Genomic DNA, 16,528 nt, shown 5'->3' with positions numbered 1-16,528 from the left:
TGAAACCTGTCCACTTTTTTTGAAGCCTGTTTGTATGCTTACTGATACATGCAGTGGGGTGGATATACATGTATGACCTTGTGTTTTATAGGTCTAAAAATCTCTTGCTCTGTCATACTTGACAGCTCAAACACCTTTAATTTATGCCCTTCTCTTCCCGATTCTGTCACTCACCTTTTGTATTAGACTCCATTTTCTTTATTTCTGAATAATTAATGGATATGAAAGATATTAATCATTTCTAAGTGAATAAACACGGAAATGGATTTATATGTACATGCAAAATAGTGCTGATGGCTGAACTGAAATGTATATTTTTTGTACTGATTTTATTTGCATTTTCAGGGTATAATTTCTTCATAATTCACATACTATGCTGGAAAACCTGCATGGCATTTTTAACACATGCATTGACTTGCCAGTTTGTAATAGCCCAAGCCTGGCACTGTAACTATAATGCTTACCTCCTGGAGTGTTTTGGGTTGTCTGACACTGAGGTATGGCACACACGCCGAGACTACCAGGTCAATTTCATTTCCTTCTAAACAAAGCTGCAATATATAGTAATAGTATGTTATATTGAGGGTAAATTTAAACATTATTATACAAGTACTATCAAAATGGAAACAGAAAAGTGACTGATCTAATCTTATCATCATCAAGAAATTGCAGATCACAAATTGATTGCACCATCTTCGTTTAAGCATGGCATTGAATATAAGCAAACATCCCTGAGGCAAACTTCATGCATGTCATCAAGAAACTGGACAAAAGGAGCAAATGGGATAAATATTGCTCACTTGTCTTTCATACCATAACCAATTAACTTTGCAGGCTAATGAAGTGTTGTGACAGCCTGATTCTACATATGCCATCTTTGAAACTTGATATTATGCTGATTTTACTTATTTTGCAAGTCTGAAAATAAAACAAACTGTCCAAAGATAAAGACAATATAATAGATAAATATTGTACTCTCATTCCTGGTCCTTACTATCATAAGTGATTGCTTATGTGGAGACTTGTCTTGGGCTCTTAAGTGAAACTTATAGGATGCAAACGAACAGGTCTCAATTGTGTGCCAGGATCAGAGAGAGTTCAAATAACCATCCTCTGCTATCTGGCACTGAACATGTATAAAATCTGCACCTCACTTAAAGATTTGTCACATCACAAAAAAGGGTGCTGAAGTGATTACGGTAAAATACACATGAGAAGTTATGGGACTCTACTTGACACTGAACATCTACAGTTGTTCCCCTCTTATATGGCCATACCTTCTGCACCAGGAAAGTAGCCATATACAATATGTGGCTTTTCCAGAGGGGGACTATATCTGTGAAAGCTACATATAACTTAATATCTTTATTTAAAAGTAGCATTAACTGTTAAAAGGTTCTTCTTGTCCTAAGAATAGACTTATTTCAAATTTACATCCTTAGGAATGAAATGAGAGTGGAGTATTGATGGAATGTGCATTGCACAACCATTCAAAAACATCATTTAAATCCTGGCACATACATTGCTTGGCATTAAAAATAATTCTCTTTCCATTTACCCCATTTTCCCACTAATAGAGAATATTCTCCTCACCTGTTACATTGTTGGTTATTTGAGTCTTCCCAACATAAAAGTTTTCTGCAAGAACTCTTGAATTTTTCCAGTTGTCATCAAGTCGAATAACTTTTACTTTTTCTTCTAAAGAATTAATTCTCCATGTACGTGATGACATGTTAAAGTTTTATAACAATTCATTTATATGTTGCTAACTGTACATTACTGGAATTTAATTATGGAGATGAAACTTTTGTTGAATAAACTAAATGCCTTGTTTAGGAAGTGATACATGTAGTCATGTCATTTTTGGGTTCGGTCTGGTGCCCTGTTTTGTTCAAGGTTAATTTCTCTCTGTTTGTTAATCCACAAAATCTATTTTTAGCCTATGCTGACCCTGTTATGATCTTAACAATTATGACCAGTTGTAATCATCAAAGAGAAGAACTTGACAGATGTGTGAAGCCCAAAACTCTATCATAACATTGTTGGCCCCATTTCCTGTAAACATCAGCGTTAATGATATAATATAAACCTTAGTGGTACACGTACTTTAGTCAACACTTCTTTCAGTAATGACAGTCTGATATCAGGAAACAGACATCAGTAGTAAGATAATCAGTTTACTTTCCTTAACAAATGAATTAAATATTGGTTCTGGACACATTAAAATAAAATGTGTCCACTTGTGAGATCACCTCCTTAATATCGACAGATCTCACTCTTACAACAGCTTATTGGTATCAATCTAATTAATTAGTGTGATCAAAATCAGGTCATAAATATCATTTCTAAAGTATTAAAAATCTCAGCTAACCTAATACCAGCTCACTTCATCAATATGTTGAGATTTCACTCATCATAAAACTCACTGGACATCAGGATATGTTTTCTTATCAAATTTAGTAAAAATCAGATTAGAGAAACAGTCTTTTGGGTGACCAAATCAGATGCAAGATTACCTCCCTAATATGTATGACTATCATCATTAACAAACTGGTCATCTGGGAGCTGATTCAGTGAGTTTGCCTTCGATGAGTCTTGAAATTTTACATTGCTATCAATTCCAAACAGGACTAATGTAAAGATGAAATATCACCTCTAAAAGAAAGTACCATATGGTCCAGCAATCTCAATTTATACCGGACATATATTAGCACTCCACTGTCCAGCAACATCAATTTTATGCTACAACATGTTGGTACCCTACTGTACAGCAATATACATTTATATATACTTATGCTAGTACCATACTTTCCAGCGCTATCAACTTGTACATTACTTATGCCAGTACCATACTGTCCTGTGCTATCAACTTATACATTACTTATGCTAGTACCATACTGTCCTGTGCTATCAACTTGTACATTACTTATGCCAGTACCATACTGTCCTGTGCTATCAACTTGTACATTACTTATGCTAGTACCATACTGTCCTGTGCTATCAACTTGTACATTACTTATGCTAGTGCCATACTGTTCTGTGCTATCAACTTGTACATTACTTATGCTAGTACCATACTGTCCTGTGCTATCAACTTGTACATTACTTATGCCAGTACCATACTGTCCTGTGCTATCAACTTGTACATTACTTATGCTAGTACCATACTGTCCTGTGCTATCAACTTGTACATTACTTATGCTAGTACCATACTGTTCTGTGCTATCAACTTGTACATTACTTATGCTAGTACCATACTGTCCTGTGCTATCAACTTGTACATTACTTATGCTAGTACCATACTGTCCTGTGCTATCAACTTGTACATTACTTATGCTAGTACCATACTGTCCTGTGCTATCAACTTGTACATTACTTATGCAAGTACCTTGTTGTCTAGCACTACCAATGTTTATACTACTTATGTTAACACACCTACTGTCTAGCAATATCCATTTTTACACTGCTTATACCAGTACCATATTGTCCAGCAATATCAATTTTAATACAACTTTTGCTATTATGCTATTTTCCAGCATTATGAAACCTTTATATTTATGCTAGTATGGCACTGTCCAGCAATGTAAATTTTTACACTATTTGTACTAGTACCCTACTGTCCAGCAATATTAATTTTTTTACTATTTATGTCAGTACCCTACTGTCCAGCAATATCGATCTCTACACTACTTATGTTAGTACCCTACCATCCAGCGATATCAATTTTTCACTACTTATGTTAGTACCCTACTGTACAGCAATGTAAATTTTTACACTATTTGTACTAGTACCCTACTGTCTAGCAATATTAATTTTTTTACTATTTATGTCAGTACCCTACAGTCCAGCAATATCGATCTCTACACTACTTATGTTAGTACCCTACCATCCAGCGATATCAATTTTTCACTACTTATGTTAGTACCCTACTGTTCAACAATATCAATCTTTACTTATGTTAAAACCCTACTGTCCAACAACATAAATCTTTTCACTACAAACATTAGTACCCTATTGTCCAGGATTATCATTTTTTCACTACTTATGTTCATACCCTACTGTCCAGTAATATCAATTCTTTCATTACTCATGTTTGTACCCTATTGTCCAGGTATATCAATTTTTTTCACTACTTATGTTAGTACTCTATTGTCCAGCAATATAAATTTTTCACTACTTATGTTAATATCCAACTGTCCAGCAATATACATTTAAAAAATTTACACTATTTATGCTATCCTGAAAGTCACCAGCACTATAAATCTGCACACCACTTAATATAGTATTTACTGTTTAGCACTATCAATTTTCACACTACTTATGTTATTATACTATTATCCAGAACTATCAATTGTAAAGTATTTATTTTAATGTCCTATTGTCCAGCACTAAAAATTTTCACACTAATTATATTATTGTCCAGAACTATGAATTGTAGACTATTTATGACAGCGTCATATTGTCTAGCACTATAGATTTTCACACTAATTACAATATTGTCCAGAACTATCAATTTGTATACTACTTAAGCTAGAATCCTTTTAATCAGCATCATCAATTTTTTTTTACGCCACTTATCCTACTTCCCTATTATCCAGCAGTATGAATTTTATTACTACTTATGCTTGTACCATATGGTCCAGCAGTATCGATATTTTATTACTACTTATGCTTGCACCGTATGGTCCAGCAGTATCAATTTTATTATTACATATGCTTGTACCATATGGTCCAGCTGTATGAATTTTATTACTACTTATGCTTGTACCATATGGTCCAGCAGTATCGATATTTTATTACTACTTATGCTTGTACCATATGGTCCAGCAGTATCAATTTTATTATTACATATGCTTGTACCATATAGTCCAGCAGTATGAATTTTATTACTACCTATGCTTGTACCATATGGTCCAGCAGTATCAATTTTATTACTACTTATGCTTGTACCATATGGTCCAGCAGTATGAATTTTATTACTACTTATGCTTGTACCATATAGTCCAGCAGTATGAATTTTATTATTACATATGCTTGTACCGTATGGTTCAGCAGTATCGATATTTTATTACTACTTATGCTTGTACCATATGGTCCAGCAGTATCAATTTTATTATTACATATGCTTGTACCGTATGGTCCAGCAGTATCGATATTTTATTACTACTTATGCTTGTACCATATGTTCCAGCAGTATAAATTTTATTACTACTTATGCTTGTACCATATGGTCCAGTAGTATCGATATTTTATTACTACTTATGCTTGTACCATATGGTCCAGCAGTATGAATTTTATTACTACTTATGCTGGGGCCCCGAGTGGCTGGGTGGTCTAAAGCACTCTTCATTACAGATCACTGCCATCTCACCTATGTCTGCGGCGGTTCGAGTCTAAGATTCAGCCAATGTGGGTATGTGAGAAAGCTTGCCAGTAGCTTCTCGTGGGTCGGTGGTTCTTTCCGGGGTTTTCCCGGGTTCTTCCTCCACCATTAATACTGGCCGCCATGTATAGCCTATCGTGTGCTGAAAAATGGCGTTAAACCCCACAACAACAACTACTTATGCTTGTACCATATGTTCCAGCAGTATAAATTTTATTACTACTTATGCTTGTACCATATGGTCCAGCAGTATCGATATTTTATTACTACTGATACTTGTACCATATAGTCCAGCAGTATAAATTTTATTACTACTTATGCTTGTACCATATGGTCCAGCAGTATGAATTTTATTACTACTTATGCTTGTACCATATAGTCCAGCAGTATAAATTTTATTACTACTTATGCTTGTACCATATGGTCCAGCAGTATGAATTTTATTACTACTTATGCTTGTACCATATAGTCCAGCAGTATGAATTTTATTATTACATATGCTTGTACCGTATGGTTCAGCAGTATCGATATTTTATTACTACTTATGCTTGTACCATATGGTCCAGCAGTATCAATTTTATTATTACATATGCTTGTACCGTATGGTCCAGCAGTATCGATATTTTATTACTACTTATGCTTGTACCATATGTTCCAGCAGTATAAATTTTATTACTACTTATGCTTGTACCATATGGTCCAGTAGTATCGATATTTTATTACTACTTATGCTTGTACCATATGGTCCAGCAGTATGAATTTTATTACTACTTATGCTGGGGCCCCGAGTGGCTGGGTGGTCTAAAGCACTCTTCATTACAGATCACTGCCATCTCACCTATGTCTGCGGCGGTTCGAGTCTAAGATTCAGCCAATGTGGGTATGTGAGAAAGCTTGCCAGTAGCTTCTCGTGGGTCGGTGGTTCTTTCCGGGGTTTTCCTGGGTTCTTCCTCCACCATTAATACTGGCCGCCATGTATAGCCTATCGTGTGCTGAAAAATGGCGTTAAACCCCACAACAACAACAACTACTTATGCTTGTACCATATGTTCCAGCAGTATAAATTTTATTACTACTTATGCTTGTACCATATGTTCCAGCAGTATAAATTTTATTACTACTTATGCTTGTACCATATGGTCCAGCAGTATCGATATTTTATTACTACTGATACTTGTACCATATAGTCCAGCAGTATAAATTTTATTACTACTTATGCTTGTACCATATAGTCCAGCAGTATGAATTTTATTACTACTTATGCTTGTACCATATAGTCCAGCAGTATGAATTTTATTACTACTTATGCTTGTACCATATAGTCCAGCAGTATAAATTTTTTTACTACTTATGCTTGTACCATATAGTCCAGCAGTATAAATTTTATTACTACTTATGCTTGTACCATATAGTCCAGCAGTATGAATTTTATTACTACTTATGCTTGTACCATATAGTCCAGCAGTATGAATTTTATTACTACTTATGCTTGTACCATATAGTCCAGCAGTATAAATTTTATTACTACTTATGCTTGTACCATATGGTCCAGCAGTATGAATTTTATTACTACTTATGCTTGTACCATATAGTCCAGCAGTATAAATTTTATTACTACTTATGCTTGTACCATATAGTCCAGCAGTATCAATTTTATTACTACTTATGCTTGTACCATATGGTCCAGCAGTATGAATTTTATTACTACTTATGCTTGTACCATATAGTCCAGCAGTATGAATTTTATTATTACATATGCTTGTACCGTATGGTTCAGCAGTATCGATATTTTATTACTACTTATGCTTGTACCATATGGTCCAGCAGTATCAATTTTATTATTACATATGCTTGTACCATATGGTCCAGCAGTATCGATATTTTATTACTACTTATGCTTGTACCATATGTTCCAGCAGTATCGATATTTTATTACTACTTATGCTTGTACCATATGGTCCAGCAATATGAATTTTATTACTACTTATGCTTGTACCATATGGTCCAGCAGTATCGATATTTTATTACTACATATGCTTGTACCATATGTTCCAGCAGTATGAATTTTATTATTACATATGCTTGTACCATATGGTCCAGCAGTATCAATTTTATTATTACATATGCTTGTACCACATGGTCCAGCAGTATCAATTTTATTATTACATATGCTTGTACCACATGGTCCAGCAGTATCAATTTTATTATTACATATGCTTGTACCACATGGTCCAGCAGTATCAATTTTATTATTACATATGCTTGTACCATATGGTCCAGCAGTATCAATTTTATTACTACTTATGCTTGTACCACATGGTCCAGCAATATACAGTTTTACACTGTTTATCACACTATTACCATACACTATTAATTGTTATACTGTTTATCACACTATTACCCTCGACACTATTATTATACTGCTTATGCTAGTACCCTATGGTTAGCAATATCAACTGCATAAAAAAATATGAATTTGAGAAATGATATGAATCCAAGTTGTCTCTATACAGCTTACTTGACATGGGAGCCAAGATTTGTTTGAAAAATACCTTAGGCTGAAAATAATGTTCTGGAAATAAAGATGTTTATGAACAGAGATAGGAACATCACCTTATATAAATGGCTTTGCTGTGCATCAGAAATCGTTACACACCTCAGGGCTATTCCAGAAACAAAGGAATAGGGTTTGAAAGGTTCTTTTTTAAGACACACTGCCAATAAAAATAAATGAAAAATATATGGTTGGGAAATAAATGCAGTTTTACCAATAACCAATCAAACATTTCATCTGCATCTCTCCCAAAATTATCACCTGATGCAATATTTTTTGTTTAAGTAGCAAGGGTTTTATTTACCACTTATGTTAAGAGATCTGTGAATAGGTACTAGAGATAACTCAGGTAATAGACTTGATAACTTGAAAAGAACTAGCCAGTGTTCATTCTAGATGCCATAGGGTGCATAAAAAGGTACCTAGAAAAGAAAGATAAAAGACCATTATAGATGATTTTAGACTCCATGAATTGGGAACACTCAAAGCTGTCTTAATGACTTGAGGGTGGCAATGAAGCATTAGATGTTCAATTTCATTGGCTGACAGAAATCTTCGACTGATTTTGATTAGCTTGAGCACCAATCTAGAGCTTATAGTTGAAGATCATTGGAAAAGAACATAAACATAAAAAGATGAAATCTTTAGCAAATACCTCTTCTTTATTTACTTTTACTGGGAGGAAAGAGACTCAAGCATCCAAAGAAAAAATCTAGCAGGGGATGGTTACTTAATCAGGAGTAAGTTAAATTCCTTTTATGCATGGAATATGTCAGGAAAGACTGATAATGAAATGTGTCTTTATTTTCTTGAAACGGCTCAGAATATTTGTGACTGGTATTTCCACCTCTTTGAAATATCTAGCTGCCCTTGAGCCACACTTTTTCATTTGTGGAATATGGGTAAACACCGACATGCATTTGATAACATGAATTATTCCCAGATTTAACTCTTCTCTGAGAAAATTACTACCATACAAAATGCTGATTTTCAGACTGAGGGAAAAGACATGTTACCGATTGTTACAAAAGTATTACATAGGCATGTAAGGAATATCAAACTTACCTACCAAAATCTATGTATCAAGAGTTAAAATCTTAAAGAATAAAAATTCTGTGAGAAGAGTCTGAAACATACCTTTAAACATATTCGTCCTAATTTACTCAGAGCTGCAAGCTGGAGTTTGTAATTGACTGTGAACTGATAGGCTTTGCCGGCATGAACACTGAAATGTTACAGACGATGTAAACATTAATACAGTTTGCATAAAATCATGTCTTTTGCCTGTGACTTATTCTCCTTTGTATCCACACTGCTGACTTGCAAAAGCTTAAAAAGAAACACAATAAGTTAAGGATGTTTACTTCCATAAAATTAACACTGACTATGCAGCTTTCAAAAGATGTAATGCATGCATTGGGACATCATGGGGATGATGTCAATTTTAACACAAGTGTATCATAATGCTATGAATTCAGAGAGAGACTAGATGACAACGACACGGTTGTGAGTTCTGTCTCTAACTGACCAATGAAAACAGGAAAACACTTATACAATTTAAGTAACTACTGGAGCAGTCCTGTGAAAGAAATCACATTTTCAGTAAGCAATGATTTTCACAAGTTACAAATCATTTAAAAAATAACAAAACTCACCCAACTTTAACAGTACTTCAAGAATTTCACAATGTTCATTGTCTCCAATAATATTAGTGTTGAAGTTATTAATTGTGCATGTACATCACAATAATTTTTTATTTTTGCAGACTGTATTATGAGTACAAAACACCTTTCTCTTCTTGAAATAAATCTATGCTTTTTATCTACTATGGTTAAAGGTTTTAATGATCAACTATATAAAATTATTGAAATAAATTCACTGGTATTTTCCCCCACTGAACACAACCTGTTGATACCGATGTGCAAGTCTTGTTTTTTTTCTGCAGCTTTAACAAAGATTTCTTCTGCTTTCCTTTTTTTAACAAATGATTTTATGGGTTCAATGTTCAACAATTTTCTTTTCATTCTCAACAGTAGTCTTCTTCCCTTTTAAGTTCATCCTTGTATTGTCTAAATGCAATTCACATATTCTGACAGGGATGCAACTACCATCTCACATTGAAATCATTTTTTAAATACCGAATCTTACTTTTCCTGATGCCCCCAGACCATATTTTGATGTTCCGTACCAAGTTTTAGGTTTCTATATTGATTCTCCAAATGAATAATGTCATTCAGGACATTCAAGGATGACTCTACTCGTAGGCTGTGAAATCAACTCAGTAAAGACAAGACCATCTTTGACAGACAAGGTAACAATATCATTGCTTCTCCACCAGTGATCTATATGTTGTCTATCCTTACTCTGAAAGGAAATCAGTATCTTCTAATTTCCAAATCACACTAGTCCAACTCTTTTCATTTGACATATTGGATGTTACTGTTGAGTTGGCAACAGTAGTTCAAACCTTCTAGCAAAGATCACAAAATGCTAGTCCTCTGGCATTGTTTTCTTATATATTAAACAACTAAGATCCCATTGATGTTGCATTAAAGCCACTCTCACTTCCACACATCTTTCAAACCTTTATCCAGCGTATTATTTTCCATGCCTCTATCGATAATTCAAGATGTCAGGATTGACTAGCATGCTAATTTACATCAGAGTCCATTATTGTGAAGATTCTTTATACAAGTAGAAACTTTCAACCAATCAGAACACTCTTTACAACTGTCTCTTCAATAGCATACAAGAAAAAACAAATCTCAGAATCAGACTGAAAATGGAAGATGGCACACGTGAGAGTGAATCTTTGCAATGGTGATGGGAGAACCTCCAGTGATGAGTGCAGCGATGAACCTGGTGAAACAAGATAAGTGGAACAGTAAACAATTCTGTCCATTGTGGCACAATTATTCCTAGGTGATCATTATGTGTATCCCTGATAGCCCTTGGCTGGTACTGGGTATCTGGGAACAGTATCACTACAGCAGGTACATGGCCAATGTACAGGAGAGACTAGAGTTAAAAAATGGTGTTGGTATGCTACACTTTATAGGATACAGAAGCATTAGACAGTTTACCAATTCAGGTGCCATATATGCTTGCTATGTCTTGGCATTTTTTATTCAAGCTCGTGCTGGAATTAACATGACTGCATGCCAGATGCTGTCTGTGCCTTAAAAAGAGAAATGGGTAGAATGAGAAGACTGTAGCTCCTCCTCCACCAGTTATAATGGCTGCCACATAAGCATGTCATGTGCTGAGAAAAGGCACTAAACCCCAAAACAACAACAACATTATTTGTCATGTTGTACAGTAATTAAGACACATGGAATTTAAAAGCAGAGTGCAACTTTCATTTTCTCAAACAATTCAGCAGTGTGATTCTGCAGTAAAAAAATATATATAGCAATTTATGGAAGCATTTTCATTGACTAATCTATAGGTATACCTTATTTTTGCCTGTTTATCAAGAAAACTGAAGAGTTTGGGTAATACATCCTTCACAGTCCTCTGTCTTATGAAGTCTTCACTAACCTCTGCCATTATCAAAAGTATATGTAATGCCTAGAAATGAAAAATAAATTAAAATTCTTATTTATTCACGTACAATGTTGTTCATAAGAGTATAGTAAAAGTAGTTTGTCTTGTGCCTTGTTGTGATCAAATCTGTTTAACTCAGGTGCTTTGTTGTGAGGAAGTCCTGCACGACTGTACATTGGTACTTCTCATCTTTGTCCAATTGAGAAAACAAAAGAACAATGTAATATGTTGGCCTCCAAAACTGAAAGTTTTTGACTGTTTTTATCTTGGTGGTTTTTGTGGCAGTTACAACACATTAGTTACCAAATAATGCCAAGGAAATGGAAGCTAGGTTCATTTCTGAGAGACACACCTAATTAGCCAACCCTGGATATCAACATTCCATAAAGCTATTTTTATATCTAGGTTATGATATCTGCTTATACAAAGTTATAGAGTTTAAACCAAAACCACAATATCTTTCATAATTTTCTGACAGTAATCTGTTTCTATGTTCTTAAGCATGCAAATTATCTATTAACTCATTATTTTACAATGTTATGGTAGAAGCCATTAATCGTCATTTGCTCTCCTAAATGTTGTGTTATGCACTTACTCCATCTTAAGTTCATTATAAAGACCTCACATCATCTTTTTATGTAGTATTTCTCAATCTTGGCCATGTGACAAAATCTTTTCCCCTTTTAGCCTTTAAAGTTTCATCCATTAATTGTGATTTTTGTTTTAAGAGTTCACAATCTGTCTTCATAAATTCTCCCAGTACTAAGATGGCTTCTGAGAAGACAAAACAGAACATGTTCTTGCATTACCTTTTATAATTATACTTGATAAAGGAATAAATGATAAAGAAGACTGTGTCATGGATATTTATACCTGAATTGTCACCAACTTTTCCTCATCACAAAATCTCAGTGCAAATGGTGACCAGACCTCATGAATTAATGGTAGAAGAGTATCTGCAATATGAAAGTGAAGATATTTTTCTAAACATGTAACACTGTAATATAAAGTAATGTTAAAGGTGTAAAAGCATAATGAAATAAATGCAACTCAACAGTATTCCATATAGAATATCTAAAGGGACTAAGATCAGAATAAAATATTCATTTTAACCTATGATCAGTAAACAAGTCTGCTTGTTATATGTACTGTGATCAGTAAACTAGTCTTTAGTTTACAAGTACTATGAACAGTAAACCAGACTGCAGGTTACGTGTATTATGATCCATTAACCAGTCTTCAGATGTGATCAGTAAACCAGCCTGCAATTTATATGTACTGTGATCAGTAAACTAGTCTGCAGGTTAGAAGCACCATGAATTCATGTACAAATTGTGGTTTTGTAAAAACTGCCATTTTCATTTGGTACTTAAATTTCAGGATTGGATAAGTGGTTTACATTGTTTCCGATGAAAAATGACTGTTCATTGAGTCTTTAAATTTGTAGATTATAGAAACAATCAATTCAATGAAGACTGGTACAAAAAGAAAAGAAGTGAACTCACAGTATTAATGACATGAAGCAAAAACAGCAAAGCATTTAAAAAATATCATACCCAACAGAGACATAGAGAAGTGTTCCTAGTGAACAAGTCAGTGAATGTGCAGGAAAAGAACAATATGAAGTTCTTTCTAGTTTCAAACAAATCAAAGGCAAACTAATCCAAGCCATTACGTGTAGTATGAGAGTCAAGTTCTAGTATGTATTGTACATATGAAAGGAAACTGCATCCTGAAAACACAGCAAAGATTTGTAAACAATGCCGACTGCAACAAACCTACTTTTGTAGTCCTGTAGACTCCGGCAGCAATGGCCAATAGTATCTAGGACCAGGAGACGTAGCCGTGGATGTTTTGAAGACAGAAGGTGTTTACTTCTCAACATGACCTGAAAATTAATAAAAACAGCACAATATATGCCAGCTCTGTTGAATAGTACCCAAAAAACCAATATCCGATTCAATAATCATGGTTGGGTATTTATTGATGTTTACCTAATCACTCACAAAGTAAATCAAGTCTGAAGGACTTTATGTTAACTTTGTGAGTGATCAGGTAAAATTTACATGTCAATAATCACCCAACCATGACAAATTAATCCTATTAATTCCAAATTACTTCCTTTCTGCTATCAGATCAACAGATTTCATCTGTAAAACATTCACTTTTATGCAGATCAAGGGCCAGCAACCTAATTTATAAGTGTACCACTTTTTTTTTCGGGGGGGGGGGGAGGAGGATTAATTACAAAATGAATGAGCGCATGCAACCAGTAAGAGAGTAATAGTTAAAATCAAGATTTTTGGCTGCCCTTCGCATGCCACTCAAAACCTCTTGACATGCACTTTGTGGTACGCATACTGTAGGTTGCCAACCCCTGATGTAGATCTAAGTTTTCCTTCATTAGCCTCTTAACTATGACAGAAACATAACCTGATCTTCGCTAGCTGAAAGTCATTGATTCTTTTTACAGCAATATAGGGTAGAGTGTCATGCCAGTGATATACTGTTATAATCGTTACTTTATTTATATAAAAGAATTGGCTGATGCTATTTAAGCCAGGCTATTCCCTTTTTAATAAAACTATACTTGTATATGGCACGTGTTGTTATAGCATTCACTATTACTTTCTGTGCATTTCAATCTTTCAAAAGCCAAATTGTGCCAGTTTCTTATTGAGATGTCTTGCTTGACATATGACCCTGACCTTTAACAACAGCTGCTGGATCATGTAGTCGAAGTCAAATGCAACAATTTCCAAAGATTGGTTTGTAAAGTTTGCCATATGCCTAATTTGGTAAATGGGGTGAATGTAGAAGTATAAGAAGGTCGGTGCAGTTACATTGTTTTAACTTCTAATGGTGAATTTTAATCTAGGGTTTGCAAATTTTGACCAGAAATCAAAGGAGTTGGGGGGGGGGCGGCACTTGTTTTGTTATTATCAGGGTGTAAGGCATTGATAAAACTTCACACCAAATGGGAAACAAATGTAGTCAGCAGAATTTATCAATGTGTAAAAAAGCAAATTTTTAGTAAATTGTGTTTCTCCGAGAATAATTACCCAATCACATTAACGTTAGGGATATAAGCCTGCTACCTCTCGAATCTAGCCCTACCAAAAGACGTAAATCGTCTTTTCTGTCTATCTCATATAGACCAAAGGGCAATAACTCATGCCCCTTAACTCCCCTTGCCACCGCCAGGTGTCACTAGTTTTTTAAGCTGAGCAATATATATTATACGAGGATGCTTGCATAGCGGGGTGGTTGGGAGGGTTTTTAAGTAATGTGATCGGGTAAGTATTCTCGGACAAACACAATTTACTAAAAATTTGCTTTCTCCTTCAAATACGTTCCCCGATCACATTAACGTTAGGTGAATAAGTAATAGGAGGAGGGAATGCTGAGCATCCTACCTCCACCCCGGGTACCTTCTAGGGAATGATGGCTGGATTCCCCATTTGAACGATAACCCTTTCTCCTAATTTCATCAGCAACACGGCCTAGGGTCCCGTGATATGTGACCCCTATATACGGTTAAGAAGATAGTTATTGAAATCTTACCTATGAAATTTCACTGGCGAATCCAGCGAAGCTGATAGGCTGTGCTGATTGTTTTAAATGGGTCTGGTGGTCATCTGGGCTGCCGACACCAGACCTATCAGATTCAAGGTTTGCCTCTGCGAAGCAAAATCTCTGAGATAAAAACTGGAGAAGGTTGGCTCTGCATTTCAGCCAACAGCTTCTATTATATCTCGGATCGAAACATTGCATTCGAATGCCAGGCTCGTCGAGATTGCTCTAATCTCATGAGCCGTAATCTTCATGAGGCGACTCTGATCTTGTGAGACCTCAGAGTACGCTGAGCATATAACCCACTTCAGCCATGAAGCAAGGGCTTGAGGGGTGATATCCCGTTTACCAGCTTCAACCGGAAGAAAGAGGCGCTTACGTGTGTCCCGACACACCTCTGTGCGTTTTAAATAGTGCTTGAATGCACGAACAGGATCTTGCATGGCTGCTGCTCTTGACTTATCTATGGAAGAGAGCAAGCGAATGATGATTCTTTGATTGCCAATGGATGGTAACCTATTTTTGGCTACAAAGCCTGGTTGCGTCAGGAGGACCACCGAACCATCTGATCTGAACTGAAGAAAGTTCGGGTCACTGGAAAGGGCATGTAACTCGCTCATCCTGCATGCTGAAGCTAAGGCTATCAAGAAACATGTTTTGTATGATAATAGCTTTAACGAAGTGTGAGCTAAAGGTTCAAATTTGTCTGAATTGAGCCATGTTAAAACCCAGGACAAATTCCATTTTGGAAACAGGGTGAGGGATTTTGGTCGATTGAAATCAAAATTGGCTAAAAGATCTGATAGATCTTTGTTATGCCCAATATCACCTCTACCATGATGGCGGAATGTGTCTGATATCATGGAGCGGTAGCCTTTGATAGTAATTGGGGCCAACTGTTTCTCCTCGAAAAGCCAGAGAAAAAAGTCAGCCAGTTGAGGGATTGAGACACTCAAAGGGACGATGTTATTGATATGGCACCAGTCCCTGAAAACACGCCACTTTCCCTTGTAAGCCTTCAGAGTGGAGGGCCTTCTTGCTCTTGAGATTCTCTCCACACTCAAAGGTTTAAATTGTTTGTCTCGCAAGGCTGCCCGGACAAGAGCCAAGAGTGAAGAAGAAGATGGTCCGGGCAGGGGTGGAACACCTGTGACCGCGGTTGTTTGAGAAGATTTGGGCTGGTTGGAATCTTCCTGGGTAGATCTATCGCTAAATCGAGTAGATCAGTGACCCAGGACTTGTTCCATCTGAGAGGGGCAATCAGAATCATCCGACAGTTCTGACCCCATAATCTTTGGATTATTTTCGGTACCAAAACTGTGGGAGGGTAGGCGAATGCCCACAACCCCTCCCAGCTGATTGACAGAGTGTCCACGGCCCAAGCCTCTGGTAGGTAGGCAACTTGCGATTCCACCTTGTCGCAAAAAGATCGATCATCGGACGCCCCCAAAGTGTGCAAATCCAAAGAAAGA

The 16,528-nt window shown here is 35.8% G+C and overlaps 1 protein-coding gene across 5 annotated transcripts in view; it reads right to left on the bottom strand.

Moving 5' to 3' along the window:
* The window catches only part of LOC149781580 (TELO2-interacting protein 1 homolog), an 87,226-nt gene that overhangs the window by 12,370 nt on the left and 58,328 nt on the right, over positions 1-16,528 (bottom strand). For 4 of the 5 annotated variants that reach the window (XR_016414739.1, XM_089935622.1, XM_089935623.1 and 1 more), the window contains exons 20-24: positions 13,266-13,371; positions 12,357-12,439; positions 11,392-11,507; positions 9,075-9,162; positions 465-551 (exon numbers count right to left, since the gene is read on the bottom strand). Coding sequence is in view for 3 of the 5 variants with exons in the window: in XM_089935622.1 (XP_089791748.1) it covers positions 465-551; positions 9,075-9,162; positions 11,392-11,507; positions 12,357-12,439; positions 13,266-13,371 (480 nt within the window). In the remaining 2 variants the exon portion in view is untranslated. Of the gene's footprint in view, positions 1-464; positions 552-7,996; positions 8,098-9,074; positions 9,163-11,391; positions 11,508-12,356; positions 12,440-13,265; positions 13,372-16,528 lie in introns of those variants that run through there. The other variant, XR_016414740.1, reaches the window with a different exon arrangement.

Source organism: Sinohyriopsis cumingii, chromosome 15 (assembly GCF_028554795.1).
Source record: "Sinohyriopsis cumingii isolate HCF-2022 chromosome 15, ASM2855479v2, whole genome shotgun sequence".
NCBI classification, from domain to species: Eukaryota; Metazoa; Mollusca; class Bivalvia; order Unionida; family Unionidae; genus Sinohyriopsis; species Sinohyriopsis cumingii.
The sequence above is the reverse complement of the archived record's forward strand: the minus strand, read 5'-3'. Positions and strand labels throughout refer to the sequence as shown.